Source organism: Hemiscyllium ocellatum, chromosome 35, assembly GCF_020745735.1.
Source record: "Hemiscyllium ocellatum isolate sHemOce1 chromosome 35, sHemOce1.pat.X.cur, whole genome shotgun sequence".
In the NCBI taxonomy this organism is placed as follows: domain Eukaryota; kingdom Metazoa; phylum Chordata; class Chondrichthyes; order Orectolobiformes; family Hemiscylliidae; genus Hemiscyllium; species Hemiscyllium ocellatum.
This window is the reverse complement of record NC_083435.1, coordinates 19,852,910-19,875,844: the sequence shown is the minus strand read 5'-3', so window position 1 is coordinate 19,875,844 and position 22,935 is coordinate 19,852,910. Positions and strand designations below refer to the sequence as shown.

Below are 22,935 nucleotides of genomic sequence, written 5' to 3'. Positions count from 1 at the left end.
TATTGAATAGAATGTCAAAATATTGCAGACTTTATTCTCTGAAATGGTGTGATCTTGTTTGGTCAACTCATATCAGGCTACTGAGACGCAGAGTGAGGAATCAGACACCACAATATTATTTGTTTTAAACTAAAACACATTGTTGGTTACTGATTCTCTCATCATACTTGTGAATGACTGAGAGAAATCTTGCTCCTTTACTTGTTCAAGAAATCAGAGGATTCAGTGTCAAAAATTGCAGTATTATCCTTCTGTGAACAGCCTTTGGACAGGTGCAGATATGATGGGCCACCTAGCCTCCTTCTGGACTACAACAATTAGAGTCATAGATTTGTACAGCACGGAAACAGACTTTCATACCAACCCGTCCAATCCATTCTGTAATTTTGTGATGCTAATAGTGATATATAATTGTGATTTGCTGTCATATTCCTATTCAGCCAGCGCTGTATAAAGTTTATGTTATTAAATAGTAACCCACTGATCGCTTATGCCTTGTTTTTGTTCTTCAGGCTCTTTGAACTTATTTTCTGGCAATTTCTCCCAGGGTTTAGATTCAGCTGCTACGTTGTGAGCATTTTATTGCAGTATGATGTTGAATGTTTTTATTTTATTGAAGGCAGACTGAAAAGCACTCTAGCAATAAATAACTCAACTAAAATCTAATAAACTGAATTATTATGAATGAATATTCAATTGCACATGTTTCTGATAAAAAGCATTTCTACCATTTTACTTCTTGTATTTTCTGCTGAAGACCAAATCGGGCAAAAAGGCAAGTCCCCAAACACAACTGCAACAGGCATCAAAACCCACACTTTTCATACTAATCCGATCCACAGTGCCATCCAACCAGCTGAGCATACCATGGCCAAGTGGTAACATCTGGTTTTATATGCATTGTTGTGGCCTAGAGTAATTTCTGATGATGGTAGAGACTGCAGTTTCCTTCTACACATGGCTCACTAGGAATCTGCCGTGATCTAGTACCTGCCAATGGTGCATATTGGAAGAATTTGCATATTGACACTTTGTTGCATTATAAATGTATATTTCTTAGCCATCAAAGCTTGAAGTAGACTTGAGCCTAGAGCTCCTGGATCAGAGGCAGACATCAGAGCATTGTTATTTTTGTGGGATATGAAGTATTGGTAGATCAGTGGGATCCAAACTGCAGGCTTTCCTGAAAAGCCTGCAGATTGGCAATTAGCAATCTACTCAAATGCTTTCCAATGAACCTTGTGAGAGATTATGAATTTGGGAGCTGCAAATACCTAAGATCAGCAATCAAACTTTCATGAGTAATAAGCCTAAATTTATTAAGAAGCAACTGTTTAGATCCATTAGCTGAATAGGGAAGGTGTACAACCCATGACAGTAAAAATTGATTCACTGATTGCAGAGGATGAACTGGTATTTTGCATTGTAAGTGTTGATCTTAGTAGCTTGTGATGCCATTATTTTTCCCTTTAACTGAACTGTTACGGAACTCTTCCCCTAGCCTTCCTCCATCTTCCAGAGTGAATCTTCCACCTGAAGAAAGCAACTATCTGACACGGAGTGCCTCTGTCTCTAAGCACTCATTACTAAAGTTTATTTTTAAAGGCCGGTAGTTTACCTTGTGTCCTTTATTTGTTTAAACTTGAAGCTATGAACACAGGACATGTATCTAAGATTTCAGGAACCATCAGAGAATGTTGGAGAAACTCAGCAGATCTGACAGTACCTATGGAAAGAGAAATAGAATTAATATTTCAAGTTCACTTCTTGGAGAAGAGTCACACCAGACTTGACATGTTAATTCTGCTTCTTGCTCCACAAATGCTACCAGATCTGCCAAGTTCATCCACGATTCTTTGTGTTTGTGTTTGTTTCAGACTGCCAGCGTCCACAGAATTTTGCCTTAATCTAAGATTTCATGATGGTCATCTACCATTTTACCATTCATTTCCGGCCCTCGCTGCTGTGTTAGATACAGACCTACCAGTGACCACGGGCCCATTTGCACTGATCCCACTTCAGTCAAGGAGATAGCCTTCTCTCCAACTCCCTTTCAAGTTGGTGTATTTTTAACATTGGCATGTTTCACATGATGATATCAAGCACCATCACACACATATCTCTCCTGACACCTGTTCTTATACTAATTTTTCAGACTGCTTGTTCAATGTTCAACAAGCAAAACCTTTTCTCCTATTATATTTTGAGTACAAAGAAGCTACTGATTTTGGCTCCAGTCACAAAATACATTCCACAACCACTGACTCCATGACTCCCACTGGCAGCTGTTTGAAGCTGAAACGAGACTAGTCACTACTTGGCATTGTATTTGACACAATACCAGGTTCTGGTAAGTCCGGATTCATAATGTTGAATTCCTCCCTCAGTTGTTCAGTTACTGAAACCCTCATCCATTGTCTGTTGTGTCTCAGCTCAACTATTCCAATGCACTGCTGACTGCTTTAGCACATGTTACTCTCAGAGGTGTAAAGCCATACTTCTTGTACGAAGTCCCATTCTCTAACCAGCATTGTGTTTGCTGGTCTGCAGTGAAGCAATTGCTTTTATAAATCTCTATCTTCGACCCAAATCCCTCCCTCTTGCCTCTCCCTAAATCTATAATTTCATCCAACTCATGACCCTACAAGGTGTGTTCCTGTAATTCTGATTGTGGGCATTCCTCCTTTGAGTTGTTTAGCATCTAAACTGATATTGCTTCCCTATACTGCTCTGTGTCTCTACCTTGTTTTTGTTTCTTAATGTGGAGGTGCCAGTGGTGGACTAGGGTGGACAAAGTCAGAAATCGCATGACACCAGGTTATAGTCCAACAGATTTATTTGAAATCACAAGCTTTCAAGCATAACCCCCTTGTTAGGTGGAGTGAGAGGAAAGCACACAGAACATAAGATTTATGGGCAGAGAGATCAAGGGCAGAGAAATTAGAAGATGGTGCAAATGGTGTGAGTGGAGTGTCAAGTAATAAGTCTCTACAAGTGACCAAGAGTGTTAGACAGTGTGAGTAGAGTAAACTAAAGTGAGGACTGCAGATGTTGGAGATCAGAGTCAAGGTTAGAGTGGTTCTGGAAAAGCACAGCAGGTCAGGTAGCATCCGAGGAGCAGAAAAATCAAAGTTTTGGGCAGGAGCCCTTCATCAGGAATGCCTTTTTTAGTAAGCTCGGAGAAGTGTTCAACATCATGATGCGTACTGAATTTGTTGATGCCTATCCTCTTCCTGCTGACCCTCCAACTTGCCTTTGCTACTCCCTGATACACTTCCTCTGCACTCGCCCCTCTGGCTGGATCTCTCCCTGCAATTCTTAAAGTTGTTACTTCCCATCCTGAACCCTTGCTTTGAGCAAGTGGTGTGATGATCAGCAAGAGGTAGGAGAAGCAGCTTCCATTTTCAGGATCATGGCTGCTTCAAAATGATGATGATTGGATCAGACCAGCACGAAACAAAGTTAAAATGAAAGTCCTGAAGCTAACGGGAGTTACACTCCATATTAACTGACAGGTACTAACATGAAACACTGTATAACAGGGTAACATTAACAGGGGACTTAAGGTATCAAATTGGAGTCTTGTTACATTCCCGTCTTAATAATCAGTTTTGTCAGCTTCAATGAATCAGAACATCAAGTGCTATGTGTGATGGACAAGCAATGTTTGAGGTAGAATAGATTGCTTACAGTATGGAAACTTCGGCTCAACAAATCCACACCTACCCTCCGAAGAGCAATCCACTTAGACCCATTCCCCTATATTTACCCCTACACCTAACACTATGGGCAATTTAGCATGGCCAATTCACCTAACCTGCACATTTTTGGACTGTGGGAGGAAACCGGAGCACCCGGAGGAAACCCACGCAGACACAGGGAGAACGTGCAAACTCCACACAGATAGTTGCCTGAGGCGGGAATTGAACCCAGATCTCTGGCACTGTGAAGCAGCAGTGCCACCCTGCCGATACCATCGAAGACAAATTTCCCATCCTTCCTGATTTAATTGGGTGCAATTTTAATTTGTAAAGTCATGTGATTGCAACCCTTTCAGTAAACAAAAATTATGAACTCAGCTTGTAATTGACAACCATTTGTGTAACTTAGTTAATAATCAGAATAGCATCGCAATTAGCTGTTAATAAATTCAATTAGCTTTTGTCAGTGTCTTTGAATATTAACCAAAGGTTACTGTAATTTTTGCTGTTATTTGCTGTATTATATTTCCTCTAGATTGTTGCTGAACAAAGCTTTAGAAAGTATTTTAGTTTCCTTTAACTGTTATTCGATGCCAGACACAGAAGCCAGTGATAGCAACACTGATAATGACAGCGACGATAAATATCACCATTCGTATTCCCAGGATATGGATTGAATTCAGAGTGGCATCTCCCTTCTCTCTTCCATTGCCTAGAAAGACACATAAAGAGACAAAGTTTCTCTTTACTTGAAGTCCCTCACTGTAGGATCAGGATCATTAAACAACAATATTGTTGCAATGTTTGGTGTAATGGTAATGTATCCATTAAGAAAATGTCTGATAAATACTTTGAATGCTGCCTCTAAGATGTCACAATTGACTCTGTTTCATAAAGTTAGTTCACCATAGACTGTACTACTTCCTTTTCTTTGATCCTACAGTTTACGATCCCTCCTGGTCCTTAATCTTAACCTCTCTTTGTATACCATCTGACTTTCAACCGCTCATCCTCCTTAACCCTTCTGTTACCAACCTTCCAAACCTCAGTCGCTGCAACTCCTCTATCCCCTTCCTGCTGACCCTCCAACTTGCCTTTGCTACTCCCTGATCCACCTCCTCTGCACTTGCCCCTCTGGCTGGATCTCTCCCCGCAATTCTTAAAGTTGCTACTTCCCTTCCTGAACCCTTCCTTTGAGCAACTGGTGTGACAGTCAGCAAGAGGTAGGAGAAGCAGCGTCAATTTGCAGGATTCATGGCTACTTCAAAATGATGATGATTGGATCAGACCAGCATGAAACAACGTTAAAATGAAACTCCTGAAGCTAATGGGAGTACACACCATATTAACATGAAACAGTGTTTAACAGAGTAACATTAACAGGGGACTTAAGGTATCAAATTGGAGTCTTGTTACATTCCCTTTTTAATGATCAGTTTTGTCAGCTTCAATGAATCAGAACATCAGGTGCTATGTGTAATGGACAAGCAATGTGACATTATCCAAGACAAATTTCCCATCCTTCCTGATTAAATTTTGTGCAATTTTAATTTGTAAAGTCATGTGATTGTAACCCTTTCAGTCAACAAAAATTATGAACTCAGCTTGTATTTGACAACCATTTGTGTAACTTAGTAATAATCAGAATAGCATCACAATTAGCTGTTAATAAATTCAATTAGCTAGCTTACAGGCCACTATGAGGTCCACACTTTCAGTCTCCTCACTCACAGGGTTCTTCACTATGCAGCTGTAAACTGTACTGGTATTCTGCAGAGTTAAGGAAACGCTGAGTGTTCTACCATTGTTGGTAACACTCTGTGACTTAACATTTGTGACCATCTCTTCTCGCCGCCAGCCATAGAGCAGGTCACCATCATTCTCCACTGAGCACTTCAGAGTAACGTTACAGATTCCCTCAATGGAAACGTTGGTTGTCCATTGTATTGCTGGATGTGAGACTCGTTCTGTAAATGGATGAAATATTATTAGCACAGGTGAGGTAGCTCACATTTTGGGATGATCAGATTTTAAAATTGTATTTATAAGTGTGATAGCTCCTCAGAACAAATAGCACGGTTGCTTGTGGCAAGCACCTGTGTGTGGAATCTTTTAAAATAAGGATGCTGTTCTACTAACATACAGTTCTGGCTGAGCAGGAAACACTCCAGCTCTCCCCTTGGCATATGTAGGCATATCAGAAGTATTTACAGATTGATAATCAACTTATTTGACTACATTTTGACATAACTTCTATGTCCATCCAGTTCTGAGGTGTGGTATGACACAGAACTCCTGGACAAGAGGCAGGAATGCTGCATCTATGCCAGAAGACCTGTTTAGATTAGATTAGACTTACAGTGTGGAAACAGGCCCTTCGGCCCAACAAGTCCACACCGACCCGCCGAAGCGAACCCCACCCATACCCCTACATTACCCCTTACCTAACACTACGGGCAATTTAGCATGGCCAATTCACCTGACCCGCACATCTTTGGACTGTGGGAGGAAACCGGAGCACCCCGAGGAAACCCACGCAGACACGGGGAGAACGTGCAAACTCCACACAGTCAGTCGCCTGAGTCGAGAATTGAACCCGGGTCTTCAGGCGCTGTGAGGCAGCAGTGCTAACCACTGTGCCACCGTGCCGCCTCTGTATTTTTAAATATCTAGTGCCACGTTATCTGTCTGAGAAACAAGCAAAGTGCTTACAAAGGTAAATAGCAACACTGAACAGAAAAGAAGCTTCTGCTCCGTCCAATTTTATTATACTTTGTACATCATAATCTCTGGAAACTATGCTGGATGGCAGACATGAATAACAAATAAAAAGAAAACCTGTCAACTTGCTCATAAAATGTTGCAAAGTCCTTTCCATTCCTAAATAAATAAATATTTCCAAATTCACATTACAGTAAATTAGCTTTCAGTGAAGATTGGCTAACCAATAGAAAACAGAGTTAGGATGAATGGGGAATTTTCAGGATGGCAACCTGCAATTAGTGGAGTGCTGCATGGATCAGTGCTGGCACCACAGTTACAGTATACTAAAAAGTTTGATGAGAGAAGTGTATGTACTGTTGCCAACTCTGCAAATGATAACGAAATTTGGTGGGATGGCAAGTGGTGAGGATGACAAAAAGAGTCTGCAGAGGGCTATGGCAAGGCTAAGTGAGTGGAAAAAGCATGGTGGATGGAATATAATGTATAAAATGAAAAGTTATGTACTTTGCTAGGAAGATTACAGGAACTGATTATTCGAATGTAGAATGGCTACACAAAAAAATCATTCACAAGCATCCACTCCCTCTACCACTGATGCTCAGTAACAGCCATTATAGTATCTATAAATTACAGTGCAGAAATTCACAAAGTTCTTCAGATAGCAGCTTCCAAATGCACAACTACTTCCACCTAAAGGACAAGGGCAGTAGATATGTGAAAACAACACCACCTTTAAGTTCCCCTACAAACATGTTGTGGATCAGACCAAACCCCTCAAAACACTTTAAGGAATAGCCTAGACCCTCATTTTTTTCTTATTTTAAAGGCAAGTGCCAGGCATTCCAGAATTATGGATTATTTAATTGCTAAACAGCAACTTCCAATATAGTAACATCCCATAAGCACAGTCTTGGAAAACATAAAGTCAGTTAAGTAGATTGTCTCACATGCAATTCAAACAGCAGGAAGAGAACTCACGCTTTTAGCTGTAACGGAGAAAGGAAAAACAGCTTCCACATCCAGCCCAAAGACCACAGCAATCTGCTGAAATCTAAGCTTAAATCCTGGTTCTATTGGAGCTTGACCCATTTAGGCTGCTTCTATTGTTTCAACTTTAAACAAAAACCCAAGGCCTCACAAGCTATTTACTTTATTGGCTTGAAGCAGATTGCTCATCACATTTGTGTCAACCTCTCTTCATAAAAAAAGGACAAAATGCACATTTTGAAGCTGTAGTGTCATGACAAGCCACTTACTGTTCTGGCTTGGAAACATATCGCTGTTCCTTCACTATCGCTGGGTCAGAATCCTGGAATTCCCTCCTTAATGGCATTTTGGGTTAACCCACAGCACATGGACTGCTGCAGTTCAAGAAGGTAGCTTGTGACCATCCTCTCAAGAGTTAAGTAGGCAATTAGGGATGGACAATAATGCAGGCCATCCAGCAATGCCTCAAACTATGATTGAAAGGAAAAAACACACACAGGGATTTGGGGAACTTAGTGACTTAAAAAAGAGCGAGCATCCAAGTTCAGCAAGTAATCGGGAAGGCAAATGGAAAAGAATCGTCGAGTACTACAACATGGAGACAGGCCTTTCAGCCCAGATTGGTCCATTTCCCTGTGCTTGGCCCATATCCTTCTAAACCTTTCCTTTCCATGTACTTGGCCAAATGCCTTTTAAATGTTGTTAACGCACCCACCTCAACCGCTTCTTCTGACAGTTCATTCCATATGTGTAGCACCCTCTGTATAAAAACATCACCCTTAAGATTCCAATTTATTCTTTCCCCCAACCTTAAACTGATGCCGAAGAAAGAGAAAATGCTGGAAAATCTCAGCAAGTCTGGCAGCATCTGTAAGGAGAGAAAAGAGCTGACGTTTCGGGTCTAACTAACCCTTTGTCAAAGCATCCGCAGTAATTTTAAGTAATTAAGTAATCTTAAACTGATGCCCTCTAGTCCTCAATTCCCCAACTCTGGGAAAAAGACTGACTGCATTCACCATATCCATGTCTCCCATGATCTGTTACATTTCTATAAGATCCCCCCTTAATCTCCTATGCTCTAAAGGAAAAGGTCCTAGCTTATCCAACCTCTACCTATAATTCAGTCCCTTGCATCCTGGCAATATCCTTGTAAATTTCTTCTGCAGTCTTTCTGGTTTAATGGCATCCTTCCTTTCACAAGGTGACCAAAACTAAACAAGATATTCCAAGTGCGCCCTCACCAACATGCTGATAACTGCAACATAACTTCACAACTTCTACACTCATTGCCCTGACTGATGAAGGCCTATGTGCCAAAAGCCTTTTTCACTGTGCTGTCTAGCTCTGAATCCACTTTCCCAGAACTGTGTACCTGAACTCCAGGGTCCCTCTGTTCTGCTATGCTCCTTGAGATCCTACTATTCACTATGAAACTCCTATATTGATTTGACTTTCCAAAATACAGGACCTCACTCATGTCAATTAGATACAGTGTGGAAACAGGCCCTTCGGCCCAAAAAGTCCACACTGACGCGCTGAAGCCCAACTCACCCAGACCCATTCCCCTACATTTACCCCTGCCCCTAACACTATGGGCAATTTAGCATGGCCAGTTCACCTAACCTGCACATTTTTGTTTTGGAATGTGGAAGGAAACCGGAGTACCCAGAGGAAACCCACACAGACACAGGGAGAATGTGCAAACTCCACATAGTCAGTCGCCCGAGGTGGGAATTGAACCCAGGTCTCTGGTGCTGTGAGGCAACAGTGCTCACCACTGTGCTACTGCGCTGCCACTTCTCGGTCCACTTCCCCAGCTGATCAAGATCCTGCCACAATTTCAGATAACCTTCCTCATTGTCCATGATATTATCTATTTTAGTATCATCTGCAAACTTACTAATCATGCGTTGTACATTCTCATCCAAATCATTGATATAGATAACAAACAGCAAAGGGCCTAACACCGACTCCAGAGACATGTTCACTAATCACAGGCCTCCAGTCCAACAAGCATCCTTGCACTATTAGCTTCTGCTTCCTACTATCAAGCCAATTGTGTATTCAATTTGCCAACTCTCCCTGGATTCCATGCAAACCAACCCACCAGAGCAGCATTCCATGTGGAACCTTATCAGATATCTTATTCAAATCCATATGGACTACATCTACTGCCCTACCCACATCAACCTTCCTGGTCACTTCAAAGAACTCTAACATATTAGTGAGGCATGATCTCCCACGCACAAAGCCATGCTGACTACTCATAATCAAACCCTGTGTTTCAAAATGCATGTATATCTTCTCCCTAAGAATTTTCTTACCTACCAAAAGGTGTTAGGTTTACTGGTCTCTTGTTTCCAGGCTTTCTTTTGCCACCATCCTTGAATAAAGGCACAACATTCGCTGCCCTGCCGTCTTCCAGGATCGAACCCATGGCTAATGATGATGCAAATATATCAGCCAGGGGCCCTGCAATTTCTTCTCCAGCCTATTGCAGGATTCTTGGATATATCTGGTCAGGACCACGAGATTTATCCACCTTCTTACATTTTAATACATCCAATACATCCTCTACAGTGATATGGACTGTCTCCAAGATATCACCACTAGCTTCCCCAATTTCCCAAGTCTTCATGTCTTTCTCCATGGTAAACAAAAGAGAAATATTCATTGAAGATCTCGCCCATCTCCTGCAGTTTCACGCATATCCTTGAGGGGGCCTATTCTCTCTCCAGTTATTCTTTCTCTTTTAATATACTTAAAGAATATCTTTAGATTCACCCTTATCTTCACAGCTAAAGCTATCTCATGCACTCTTTTCACCCTCCTATTTCCTTCTTCAATTATCACCTTGCTGTCTGTACCTGAATAGAGTCATAGGGTGACAGAAATGTACTGCACAGAAACAGACCCTTTGGTCCAACTCGTCCATGCTGACCAGATATCCCAACCCAATCTAGTCCCACCTGCCACCCAGCCTACATCCCTCCAAACACTTCCTATTCATACACCCATCCAGATGCCTTTTAAAAGTTACAATTGTTCTAGCCTCCACCACTTCCTCTGGCAGCCCATTCCATACATGCACCACGCTCTGCATGAAAAAGTGTCCCTTAGGTCTCTTTTATATCTTTCCCCTTCCCACCCTAAACCTATCCCCTCTAGTTCTGGACTACACCACCTCAGGGAATAGACCTTGTCTATTTACCCAATCCATGCCCCTCATGATTTTATAAATCTCTATAAGGTCACCCCTCAGTCTCCGACACTCCACAGAAAACAGCCCTAGCCTGTTCAACACCTCCCTTCAGCTCAAATCCTGCAACCCTGGCAACATCCTTGTAAATCTTTTCTGAACCCTTTCAAGTTTTACAACATCCTTCTGCACTATCCTAACAAACCTGCAACATTACTTTCAAGGAGCTATGAACCTGCACTCCAAGGTCTCTTTGTACAGCAACTCTCCCTAGGACCTTACCATTAAGTGTTTAAGTCCTGCTAAGGTTTACTTTCCCAAAATGAAGCACTTCGCATTTATCTAAATTAAACTCCATCTGCCACTCCTTAGTCCATTGGCTCGTATGATCAAGATCTCATTGTAATCCCAAAGAGGTAACCTTCTTCGCTGTCCACTACGTCTCCAATTTTGATGTCATCTACAAACTTACTAACTATATCTCTTAAGCTCACACCCAAACCATTTATATAAATGGTGAAAAGTAGTGAACTCAGTACCAATCCTTGTGGCACTCCACTGGTCACAGGCTTCCAATCTTCTCCCTTTGAGCCAGTTCTGCATCCAACTGGCTAGTTATCCCTGTATTCCATGAGATCTAACCTTAGTAACCAGTTTCCCATGGGGAACCTTGTTGAATGCCTTACTGAAGTCCATATAGATCACGTCCACCCATCTGCCCTCATCAATCCTCTTTGTTACTTCTTCAAAAAGGTCAAATTGATTTCCCACAGACAAAGCCATGTTGACTATCCCTAATCAGTCTGTGTTCAAATACATGTACATCCTGTCCCTCAGGATTCCCTCCCACAACCTGCCCATCACCAACATTAGGCTCACAGGTCCTTGGCTTATCCTTACCACCTTTCTTAAATAATGGTACCACGCTGATCAACCTCCAGTCTTTCAGCACCTTACCTGTGACTATTGATGATACAAGTACATCAGCAGGAGGCCTAGCAATCACTTCTCTAGCTTCCCACAGAGTTCTAGGGTACATCTGATCAGGTCCTGGGGATTTATCCACTTTTATGCATTTCAAAATATGCAGCACTTCCTCCTCTGTAATATGGACATTTTTCAAGACGTCATCATCTATTTCCCTGCATTCTATATCTTTCATATTCTTTTACACAGTAAACACTGATGCAAAATACTCATTTAGTAGCTTCTCCATCTTCTGCGGCTCCACACAAAAGCACCTTGTTGAGGGGCCCTATTCTCTCACTAGTTATCCTTTTGTCCTCAATGTATTTGTAAAATGTTGATACTTCTTTCAAAGTGAATGGAGTTTAAAATGGGAAGGTCTTTCTAAAATTATGGAATGCCCTAGTCAGACCACAACTAGAATTTTGTGAACAGTGTTGGTCCCCATATCTTTCCTTAGATATAATGTAGAGGTGCCAGTGTTGGATTGGGATGGGCAAGATCAAAAGTTACATGACACCAGGTTATAGCCCAGCAGACTTATTTGAACTCACAGGCTTCCCCTTTATTAGGTTAAGTGAACAACCAAGTGCAGACTTTATCATCAGAGAGATCAAAAGATTATACAAATGGTGTGATTTGAGTATCAACATGCCCAGTAATAGGTCTCTGCAGCTTGATAACTTGCAGATACCTATCATTCGGCCTCTCGACACTTCACTCACACCAATTGTATGATCTTTTGATCTGTCTGATGATAAATGATGTGGAGGTGCCAGTGTTGGACTGGGGTGGACAAAGTTAAAAATCACACAACAGCAGGTTATAGTCCAGGCTTATTTGGGAGTACTAGCTTGCAGAGCGCTGTTCCTTCATCAGCTAGCTGTAGATCAGGATCATAAGACACAGTATTTATAGCAAAAGATCACAATGTCACGCAACTTAAACAATATATTGAACAAACCTAGACTGCTGTTAAGTCTTTTTTAGAATGGGTTCAGGTTTAGGTTCATTAATATGTAAATTCCAGAAGTTGTCACATTATGGAAATAACTTAAGGTTTTATAAATAAAGGTGACATCTTAGCTCAGACAATTCATTATAGATGTGAGGTTGGAATCTGTCTATATCCCAATCTTGAGTCAGACTGGTTCTGTTTCCAAATGAGGAATTTATAAAATGTCACATGAATTGACTGCCCGTATTGACTGCTGGCAGATTTTGTACTTTTTGAACAAAATAGAGTGTATCTGCAAATTCTGCAGATGCAAATTCACCCCATAGACTTATATGTGTGTGAGCGTGCGTGTGTGTGAGGGAGTGAGAGTGAGCGAGAGAGAGAGAGTGTGTGTGTGTGTGCATGTTAGCGTATGCATATGAACATGAATGCATGTGAGAGTGTTTGCGTGTGTGCATGCTTGGTAGAGTGTGCGCTTGATTGTGACAGAGTACAAGCTGTTAGAGGGTGTATGCATAGATGTGAGTACAGGGGGTGTATGTGTGGGTGGCTGAGAGAAAGCGTGTGTATGATTGAGTGTGTCTGTATGTGTGCATGTGTGTAAGAATATATAGTGTAGTAGGGTCACCTGTAGTGTGACATGAACCCAAGGTCCCGAATGAGACCATCCTCATCATACCAAACTTGGCTATCGGCTTCAGCTTAGCCACTCTATGTTGTTGCATATCCCAAAGTCGCCTTGGAAGATGATCATCTGAATATCCAAAGTCAAATGTCCGTAACTGCTGATGCTTGGTGTCCATTCATCTGTTGTTGCAGCGTCTGCTTGGCCTTGTCAATGTACCATGTCTCAGGACATCCTTGCCCACAGTGTATGAGATAGGCAATGTTGGCCGAGTCACATAAGTACCTGCCATGTGTATGTTGGGTGATGTCCCCATGTATAATGGTGATATCCATGTTGACACTCTGACACATCTTACAGTGGTTGCCCTGATAGGGTTGTATGGTGTTGTGGTCAATGCTGTCCTGAAGGCTGGGCAGTTTGCTGTGAACAATGGTCTGTTAACGGTTCAACCATTGTTAAAAGGTGAGAATTGGAGGCGTAAGGAAGGTTTTGGAGAGGTGCTCATCATCATTGATAATGTGTGGCAAGCTGTGAAGAACATGGTGTAGTTTCTCCGGTCCAGGGAATTTCTGGACAGTGAAGGGTATCCTATCGATCGCATCCCTTGTCTTTCTCCTGGAGAGGTCATTACAGTTCTCACTGTGGCACATCCGAACTGGCAATCAATGAATCAAGCATCGTACCATGTTCTTATGAGGACATCATTCAGCACTTTCAGGTGGCTGTCACCTTCCTCCTCAACTGATCAGATCCTGTGTATGCGTAGGGCTTGTCCTTAGTCGATGGCTGTTTTAATATGTTTCAGGTGGACGCTGGAGAAGTGCAACATCGTGAGGTTATTCGTGGGTTTGCGGTAGAGTGAGGTTCTGAGGTGCCCATTCTTGATGGAGATGTATGTGTCCAAGAATGAGACAGATGCTAAAGAATAATCAATGGTAATCTGATGGTGGGATGAAACTTGTTGATATCACTGTGTAGTTGTTTAGCGAGGAGTCACCTCACAATTTAGCTTCCACATTTAGCTAACATTTTATTAAGCTAACATTTAGCTTCCACCCTAAACATATTAAAACAGCCAGCCCCTATGGACAAGCCCTAAGCATACACAGGATCTGTTCAGATGAGAAAAAATGCGATGAATGCCTGAAGATGCTGAAAGACACCCTTATAAGAACAGCGTACAATGCTCAACTCATCGATCGCCAGTTCGCAAGTGACACAGCGAGAAACCATAATGGCTTTCTCAGGAGACAGACATGGGGTGCGACTGACAGGGTACCCTTTGTTGTCCAGTGCTTTCTGGAAGCGGAGAAATGACGCCATGATCTTTGCAGCCTGCAACACATTATCAGTGAAGATGAATACCTCGCCCAGACCTTCCCTACACCTCCACTTCTTGCCTTTAAACAGCCGGCAAACCTTAACAGTCCATTATTTGCAGCAAATGGTCTAGCCTTCAGAATCACATCAACCCAACACCATGCAACCCTGTAATGGCAACCACTGCAAGACATGTCAGAGTGTCGACATGAATACTGCCATTACACATGGGGATGCCACCTACCATGTATGTAGCAGGTACTCGTGTGAATTGGCCAACATTGCCTATTTCATATTCTGCAGGCAAAGATGCCCTGAGACATTGTACATTGGCAAGACCATGTAGATGCTACGACAACAGATGAATAGACACTGCACAACAATCAGCGGACAGGGATGTTCCCTCCCTGTCAGGGAACACTTCAGTGGTCAGGGACATTTGGCCTCAGATCTTTGGGTGACCATTCTCCAACGCAAACTTTGGGGTACGCAACAAAGCAGAGTGGTTGAGTAGAGGGTGATAGCCAAGTTCAGTAGCCATGAGGATGGTCTCAACTGGGACCTTGGGTTCATGCCACACTACAGGTCATCCCACTACACTATACATTCTCTATCTCTCTCTCTCTTTCTCACACCACACACTCTTATGTACTCACACACTGCTTCATACACATGCTCTCTCTCAGACGCAGAAACATACACTCCCCATACTCACACCCATGCACACACACACTCACATTTGTACGCACATATTCACATACACGCACTCACACTCTCGTTCCCCCCCACCCCACACACACACACACACACAAGTCTATGGGGTACATTTGCATTTGAAGAATTGTAATTGCAGATACACTCCATTTTGTTCATAAAGCACACAATCTGCTGGCAGTCAATCCATGTGACATTTTATGAATTCCTATTTCGGAAATAGAACAATCTGACTCAAGATTGGAATACTAGCAGACCCCAATCTCATACCTTTAATGCATTGTCTGAGCTGAGATGTCACCTTTTCTGATAAAAACCTTGTTATCTTGAGAATGTGACTTGAAAGAAGTTTTGGTATTTACGCATTTGCGAACCGAAATCTGCAACCCATTCCAAAAGGTGAAAGATTTAACAACAATCTAAATTTGTTCAATATATTGTTGCAGTTGCATGACATTGTGATCTTTCGCTATAAATTCTGTCTGATGATTCTGCTCCACAGCTACCTGATGAAGGAGCAGTGCTCGACAACTAGTACTTACAAATAAACCTGTTTGACTATAACCTGATGAGGCATGATTTTTAACTCTGACTATAAAGTCTGTGCCTGGGTGCTCTCTTCACCTAATGAAGGGTCAGCATTCCGAAAGCTTGTGATTTCAAATAAATCTATTGGACTATAATCTGGTGTAATGTGACTTTTGAACTTCTCCTTATTTATGTTGGCAATGCAGGCATTCCAGTGCGAACAATCAACACACAGTAGAAACTCACAAAATGAGATGGTGATGCAGCATTAAGGAAGTAAGACCAGAGTATTACAGAAGCTTATTGCTTTCTTGAAAATGTGGTCATCACAGTCACCTGAACAGAGATCAAGCACGTAGATCTGTGGTTTAAGTATCATGAGGCAGTAATAGTGTACATATTTTAATATCATTTATTTTTGTTTTTGGATTTTGAACAAGTAGCATGCGAGTTTGCTCTGTGTTTATGAGGTAGCTTTCAGAGTGCTGATCCTTCATTAGATGAAATGAAGTGAAGAGAGCACCTAGGCACAGACTTTATAATCAGAATTAAAAATCACACAACACCAGGTTATAGTCCAACAAGTTTATTTGGAAGTACTAGCTTTCGGAGCACTGCTCCTTCATCAGGTAGTTGTGCAGTAGGATAGCAAAAGATCAATGTCATGTAACTGAAACAATATGTTGAACAAACCTAGATTGCTGTTAAGTCTCTAATGATGAATTTGTCAATTGAACCATTTATTTTTTTAAAAACATGCTCATGAGAATCTGGTTCACTATGGAGAATTTTATGAGTGGGCATTATAAACATTAAAGAGCATTAGCCTGCTTTCACTTAGAAGGGTCAGGGATTGATCTTTTATTTTTTGTGGGGGAAGACCCATAGCTTGGGAAACTTTATATTTCAATTTGCAGACAACCTGATTGAAGTCTGATGTATGAAACAGTCCTTCTGATGCAAGGAGTGAGTTCAGAAAAGATAGGAGATAAGTTACTTCAGTCGAAGGGTTTTAATTTCAAAACCAGAAGGATTTGGGTAGGAGCCGGCAGGTTTTACTTGAGGCTGAGGAGGTCTAACCTAGTCTTGTTAAGGGAGTACTTAAGATACAGACTATCAGGCTTTCAAGATGGGGCATTGAAAGAAATAGTTAAGGCAAACGTATAGATGTGATAGAGAAGGGTACACACTGATGTTTGAGTACTGTAAAGAGATACTGTTGGGATAGATAGTCACAAAGATGTACAGCAAGGAAACAGACCCTTGTCCATGCCAACCAGATAGCCTTACCTAATCTAGTCCCATTTGCCAGCACTTTAACACATATCTCTCTATACCTTCTTATTCATGTACCAATCCAGATGCCTTTTAAATGTTGTAATTGTATCAGCCACCACCACTTCCTCTGGCAGCTCAACCCATACACACACCATCCTCTGCATGAAAAAGTTTGGAATATTTTTATTTCACTGTGTTTTGAAATTTTTCAAATTGTGTTCCAAATAAATTGCTTTGTTCGTTCTATTTTATCTTATTTTTGTGTCTCTGTTTGAAATTTGTTTTATTGTTAAACCTAGTTCTGCAGCATTGTGTTTCAGTGAAGGACCACCTTCTCAAATAAAACAAAAACTTTTCAAAACAGATTTCAGGTTGCAATTTGTGTTCACAGTAATAACACCAGCTGGCATTATAATATTAGGCATGCTGTTCATCTATCCCGACTGCAAATTCAAAGCATGTGGAAATTTGTATTTTCGAACAGTTTCAGTGTCACAGGGTGTTAAAATCACTCTCTAATCTCATTATTAAGAAATCAAAGGAGCAGAGCCAAATATTTGGCTTGCAGTCCAATTATGGAAGGTGGATAGGCTTTTGAAAATGAGACAATCAATTAAATGTCCTCCAGCTTGAACACATAGTAGGATTCCTTTCAAGATAAATGAAGACGAGGATTCCCAGTATGGAGGCACTCTGAAACTAATCTGCATATCATTGGAGCCTGCACCTGGAATAAATGATAAACTAATCCGATTTAAGTGATGCTGGTTTAAGGAGGAATAGTGCTCAGGATATCCTGTGAATTCTTGGTGTTCTTCACCTCATTCATTATAACCTTTAACACCTACGCAAACACTATACCAAACCAGCATGTCCCAGATTTGAATGAGCTGTATTTAGGCAATACGGCTGCAAAGTAATTGCCATGGTTCCAAGCTGTCATGACTGGAGGTTTATGTCATGCAAATAGAGTTTCTATATAATATACAAGAATTTGGAATCATTGTTTCGTCTCACCGTTAACATTACAAAGAATCATGATTGATTAATCTGACAATTTGCCAAACAGATTGGTTTCACAGATCGGCGCAACAACGAGGGCCGAAGGGCCTGTACTGCGCTGTAATCTTCTATGTTCTAGATAGACCGTGTAAATGTTTTCTTTTGAACACTTCAAACCTGTGACTAAATTACAAAAGTTAGACCCAACAGCTAATTATTAATTGGTAATTTAAGTTATTTCAATTGACTTTATTTTCATTCCCAGTGTTTCCTCACTAACTTTCCTGTTTTCTGAAACTAATGTTTCCTCAGAATTTCTGCAAAAGTGCAGTGATCTAACACAAGGTTAAAAAAAATCTTGTAACTGAACAAGGGATTACCATAAACCCGCAATTCCATCAGTTCTACATGGATTTCCTGTCCTAATCTTGCATTAACTTCATACCAGCCTTGGTCACTTTTCTTCAGAGTCTCTATTTCCAGACTGTAGTCGGTGAGATTTAATCGGAACCTCTCTCTAAAGTCATTGCTACATTCTGCTGGATGGTTTCGGGCTTTGTTACAGATTTGAATTTTTCTCCCAGTGGATGAACTTCTGAAGTCCCAAGTAAGTATCAGCGGGTCTGGCCATGGAATACGTGCTGGTAAAGCAAATGACTGCCCTAGGCTTCCATTCAGTAGGTGTGAAGACCCTAAATTCCCATCAGTCTGTACCAGACCTGCAACAGAATTAACCAAAATGTTGGTACAGTTCTGGGACAGTATCAATATCCATACTTCTCCCATACTGACAACTCATTACAAATAAAGGATGCAGCATTCAAAATTAAAATACTGTTTCACTTTTGATTTTAAGCAGTCATTCGCTTACCTGGGTACTTGATGAACAGGAACAACGTTAACCAGATGCACTGTTCCTTGAAAAAATGTGTGTAGAGTAGAAACATATTCTAGGAACGAAGAGTATTACCTCATTATTAAGAGATTAGAAGAAGAGATTGAAGAACCAAAGACTCCTCCATTAAGACTTCAGTTACATTTAATGTGATAGAAAGCATTTAATATAAATCCTTTGGTTGCAGATTTGCTTATCAGTACAGATTAATGTGGTGGAGCCTGTGTTGAGGACTTCCTGTTAATTAGACTCATAGAAATGTACAGCACAAAAACCGACCCTTCGGTCCAAGTCGTCCATGCTGACCAGCCATCCCAACCTCATCTAGTCCCATTTGCCAGCAATTGGCCCATATCCCTCTAAACCCTTCCTACTCATATACATAAACCAGATGCCTTTTAAATGTTGTAATTGTACCAGTCTCCACCACTTTCTCTGACAGCTCATTCCATACACGCACTACCCTCTTCATGAAAAAGTTGCCCCTTAGGTTCCTTTTATATCTTTCCCCTTTCACTCTAAACCTATGCCCTCGAGTTCTGGACTCCCACACCCCAGGGAAAAGATCTTGTCTATTTACCTTATCCATGCCCCTCATGATTTCATAAATCTCTATAAGGTCTCCCCTCAGCCTCTGATGCTCCAGGGAAAACAGCCCCAGCTTATTCAGCTTCTTCCTGTAGCTCTAATCTTCCAACCCTGGCAACATCCTTGTAAATCTTTTCTGAGCCCTTCCAAGCTTCACAACATCCTTCTGATAGGAGGGACACTAGAATTGCATGCAATATTCCAAAAGTGGCCAAACCAACATCCTGTACAGCAGCAGCTTGACCTTCCAACTCCTGTACTCAATGCTCTCACTAGTAAAGGAACTACCAAACGCCTTTTTCACTATCCTATCTACCTGTGACTCTACTTTCAAGGAGCTATGGGCAGCACAGTGGCACAGTGGTTATGGGTGGCACAGTGGTACAGTGGTTAGCACTGCTGCCTAACACCACCAGAGACCCGGGTTCAATTCCCGCCTCAGGCAACTGACTGTGTGGAGTATGCACGTTCTCCCCGTGTCTGCATGGGTTTCCTGCGGGTGCTCCAGTTTCCTCCCACAGTCCAAAGATGTGCGGGTCAGGTAAATTGGTCATGCTAAATTGTCCGTAGTCTTAGGTGAGAGGTAAATGTAGGGGTATGGGTGGGTTGCACTTTGGCAGGTTGGTGTGGACTTGTTAGGCTGAAGGGCCTGTTTCCACATTGTAAGTAATCTAAATCTATGAATCCAAGGTCTCTTTGTTCAGCAACACTTCCTAGGACCTTACCATTAAGTTTATAAGTCCTGCTAAGACTTGCTTTCCCAAAATTCAACACCTTGCATTTATCTAAATTAAATTCCATCTGCCACCCCTCAGACCATTGGCTCAAGATCCTGTTGTAATCTGAGGTAACCTTATTCACTATCCACCACACCTCCAATTTTCGTATCATCTGCAAACTTACTAATGATACCTCCTATGTTCATGTCCAAATCATTTGTATAAATTGTGGCTCAGCTGATTTTAAAATTGCAACAGGTTATGTTTGGGAACATCAATCAGAAGCTAATATGGCTGACCCTCAGGATTTTCTGTCCAATGCCAATCCTCATAATATAGGACGTGTTGCTAACCTGCCCTGGGAATTCTAAATCATTGTCATCATCCCTCATCAGGGAAACGCATTTCATTGCTCTTTAATAAATGTTAGCCGATAGGATTTCATTGGTGTATGCATTATTGACTGACCTGCTTTAGCAAACTGCTGCATTAACAGTAATATTAGATAAGGTGGTATTTCATAGTCAGTGAATCACTGTTCGTATGAAGCCCAGGTGTGGGAAAATCGACAGATCGGGCTTAGACAGAATCAGTGCAACATTGATTTCCTTTTTGCAACAGTATTTTAGCTGTAGTAAGCAATCTGTTCAGAAATTAAGACATTCCTCTGGAGCAGGTGGAAATTGGATCCAGACCTCCTGATCAGAGGCATGGATATTGGCACTGGTTACAAGGATCCTGAATCATTCTGTTCACATATAGTAGGGTACACCTCTGCACTTGTTGGTTTGAACATGAATCCACTGCCGCAGAAGCAGGGACCCTATCACTGGCGCCACCAGTACCTCACAGCATTGTTCTTATACTCTACCTGATTACTATTTCTGCTAAAGTTAATGGGAAACTAACTCACCCATTGTGATCATGAATATTTCACATACATCCAGTAGCTCTTGTGGCACGGGGTAGTGAGCCTACCTTTGAACCATGAGGCCTGGGTTCAAGTCCAACCTGCTCTAGAGGTGTGCCACAATATATCTAAACATGTTGATTAAAGAATATCCAGCATATTCCCAGATCAGTTACCTTCCCAGTGAATTTGATTAATCTCAGCCCTATGCCACTATTCATCAGTGACAGAAACAACTTGACCTTAAAAAGGAAGTATTCTTCTCAAATAATTGAAACAGAGAAAGTGCCATTGATCTTACCTATTGACTTTAAATCCAAAACAAGTCCTCTTGTGAATAACAGTCAAAAACATCTAATCTAATTCCACAATGTTTGTGTGTTGATCTGGTTTAACTGCATATCCGGATGGTGTTTGTCACAGTGCACTTGGTAACTATATAATCCACTGAACAGCAGCAGATCAGTACGTTGTATCTGGTCATTTTGCGCAGCTAAGAACAGGAAATCACATGCAAGCTGCTAGTAATTGTCAGGAACCGGCAGTATCTATTATTAACTGTCAGTGTCGTTCCATGGAACTATTTTCACACTTCCATAATCACTCATATTTAGATAGTCTCTTCCATGTAGTCCCAGAAATGTGAGTCCATGTAGCATCAGTTTGCTTTTGCTCCATTGATTACCTGGTCGCAGAGAGAGATATATTGTTGTATTCTCCAGTTCCTGTGGGTGGTGGAGAGCCAAAGGATGGTATCTATCTGGATTTCAAGAAGGTCTTTCACAAGGTGCCACACAAGGGACAGCTGAGTAATTTAAGGGCCTATGGTGTTGGAGGTAATGTCCTGGCATGGATAGAAGGTTGGCTGTCTCAACTCACTGCTATCCATGTCCATGTCCATGTCCAGCAGTCACTTAAATATCTCCAGTGACTCTGCTCCCACCACCACAGCTGGCAACGCATTCCATTCACAATTCTCTGTGTAAAGAACCTACCTCTGACGTCTCCTTTATCCTTCCTCCTAATATCTTGAAACTATGACTTCGCATACCAGTAAATCCTGCCCTGGGGAAAAGTCTCCAGCTATTGATTCTATCTATTCCTCTCATTTTTTTGCACACCTCGATCAGGTCTCCTCTCTTCCTCCTTCTCTCCGGAGAGAAAAGTCCAAGCTTATTCAACCTTTCTTCATCAGTCAAGCCCTTGAGTCCAAGCAGCATCCTGGTGAACCTTCTTTGCACCCTCCCCAAAGCCTCTGTATCGTGCCTATAGTAGGGCAAGCAGAACTGGACACAATATTCCAAGTGTGGTCTCACCAGCGACTTGTAGAACTGCAGCAAAACCTCGCGGCTCTTAAACGTGATACCCCTGTTAGTGAAAGCCAAAGCACCATATGCTTTCTTAACAACCACTTGGGTGGCAACTTTGAGGGATCTATGTACTTGCACACCCAGATCCCTCTGTTCCTCCATGCTGCCAAGAATTCTGTCTTTAATTCTATATTCAGCATTTGGGTTTGACCTTCCAAAATGCATCACTTCGCATTTATTCAGGTTGAACCCCATCTGCCATTTCTCATCCCAGCTCTGCATCTTGTCCATGTCGTGCTGCAGCCTACAGTATCCCTCTATACTATCGACAACACCTCCAACCTTAGTGTCATCTGCAAATTTACTGACCCACCCCTCAACCTCCCAATCCAAGTCATTTATAAAAACTACAAAGAGCAGAGGCTGAAGAACAAAGCCCTGCGGGACCCCACTAAATACTGACCTCCAGGCAGAATACTTCCCATCTACAACCACTCTCTGCCTTCCG

General features: G+C 41.7%; 2 protein-coding genes across 6 annotated transcripts in view; one reads left to right on the top strand and one right to left on the bottom strand.

Annotated features, from left to right (window-relative positions):
• LOC132832449 (RNA-binding protein 4B-like) overlaps nt 1–22,935 on the top strand; it is a 119,874-nt gene that overhangs the window by 73,157 nt on the left and 23,782 nt on the right. Inside the window, exon 6 of one of the 5 annotated variants that reach the window (XM_060850455.1) lies at nt 4,237–4,317. The exons of 3 other annotated variants lie outside the window; for them this stretch is intronic. In XM_060850455.1, the coding sequence (XP_060706438.1) occupies nt 4,237 (1 nt within the window). In that variant the 3' untranslated portion in view covers nt 4,238–4,317. Of the gene's footprint in view, nt 1–261; nt 538–4,236; nt 4,318–22,935 lie in introns of those variants that run through there. One more of the 5 variants, XM_060850450.1, reaches the window with a different exon arrangement.
• Nucleotides 4,134–21,508, bottom strand: LOC132832451 (SLAM family member 5-like). The gene is made up of 5 exons (XM_060850462.1): nt 21,419–21,508; nt 18,877–18,955; nt 18,386–18,724; nt 5,393–5,668; nt 4,134–4,413 (listed from the first exon to the last, which is right to left on the bottom strand). The coding sequence occupies exons 2-5, from the start codon at nt 18,950–18,952 to the stop codon at nt 4,268–4,270; spliced, it is 837 nt and encodes a 278-aa protein (XP_060706445.1). The 5' UTR covers nt 18,953–18,955; nt 21,419–21,508; the 3' UTR covers nt 4,134–4,267.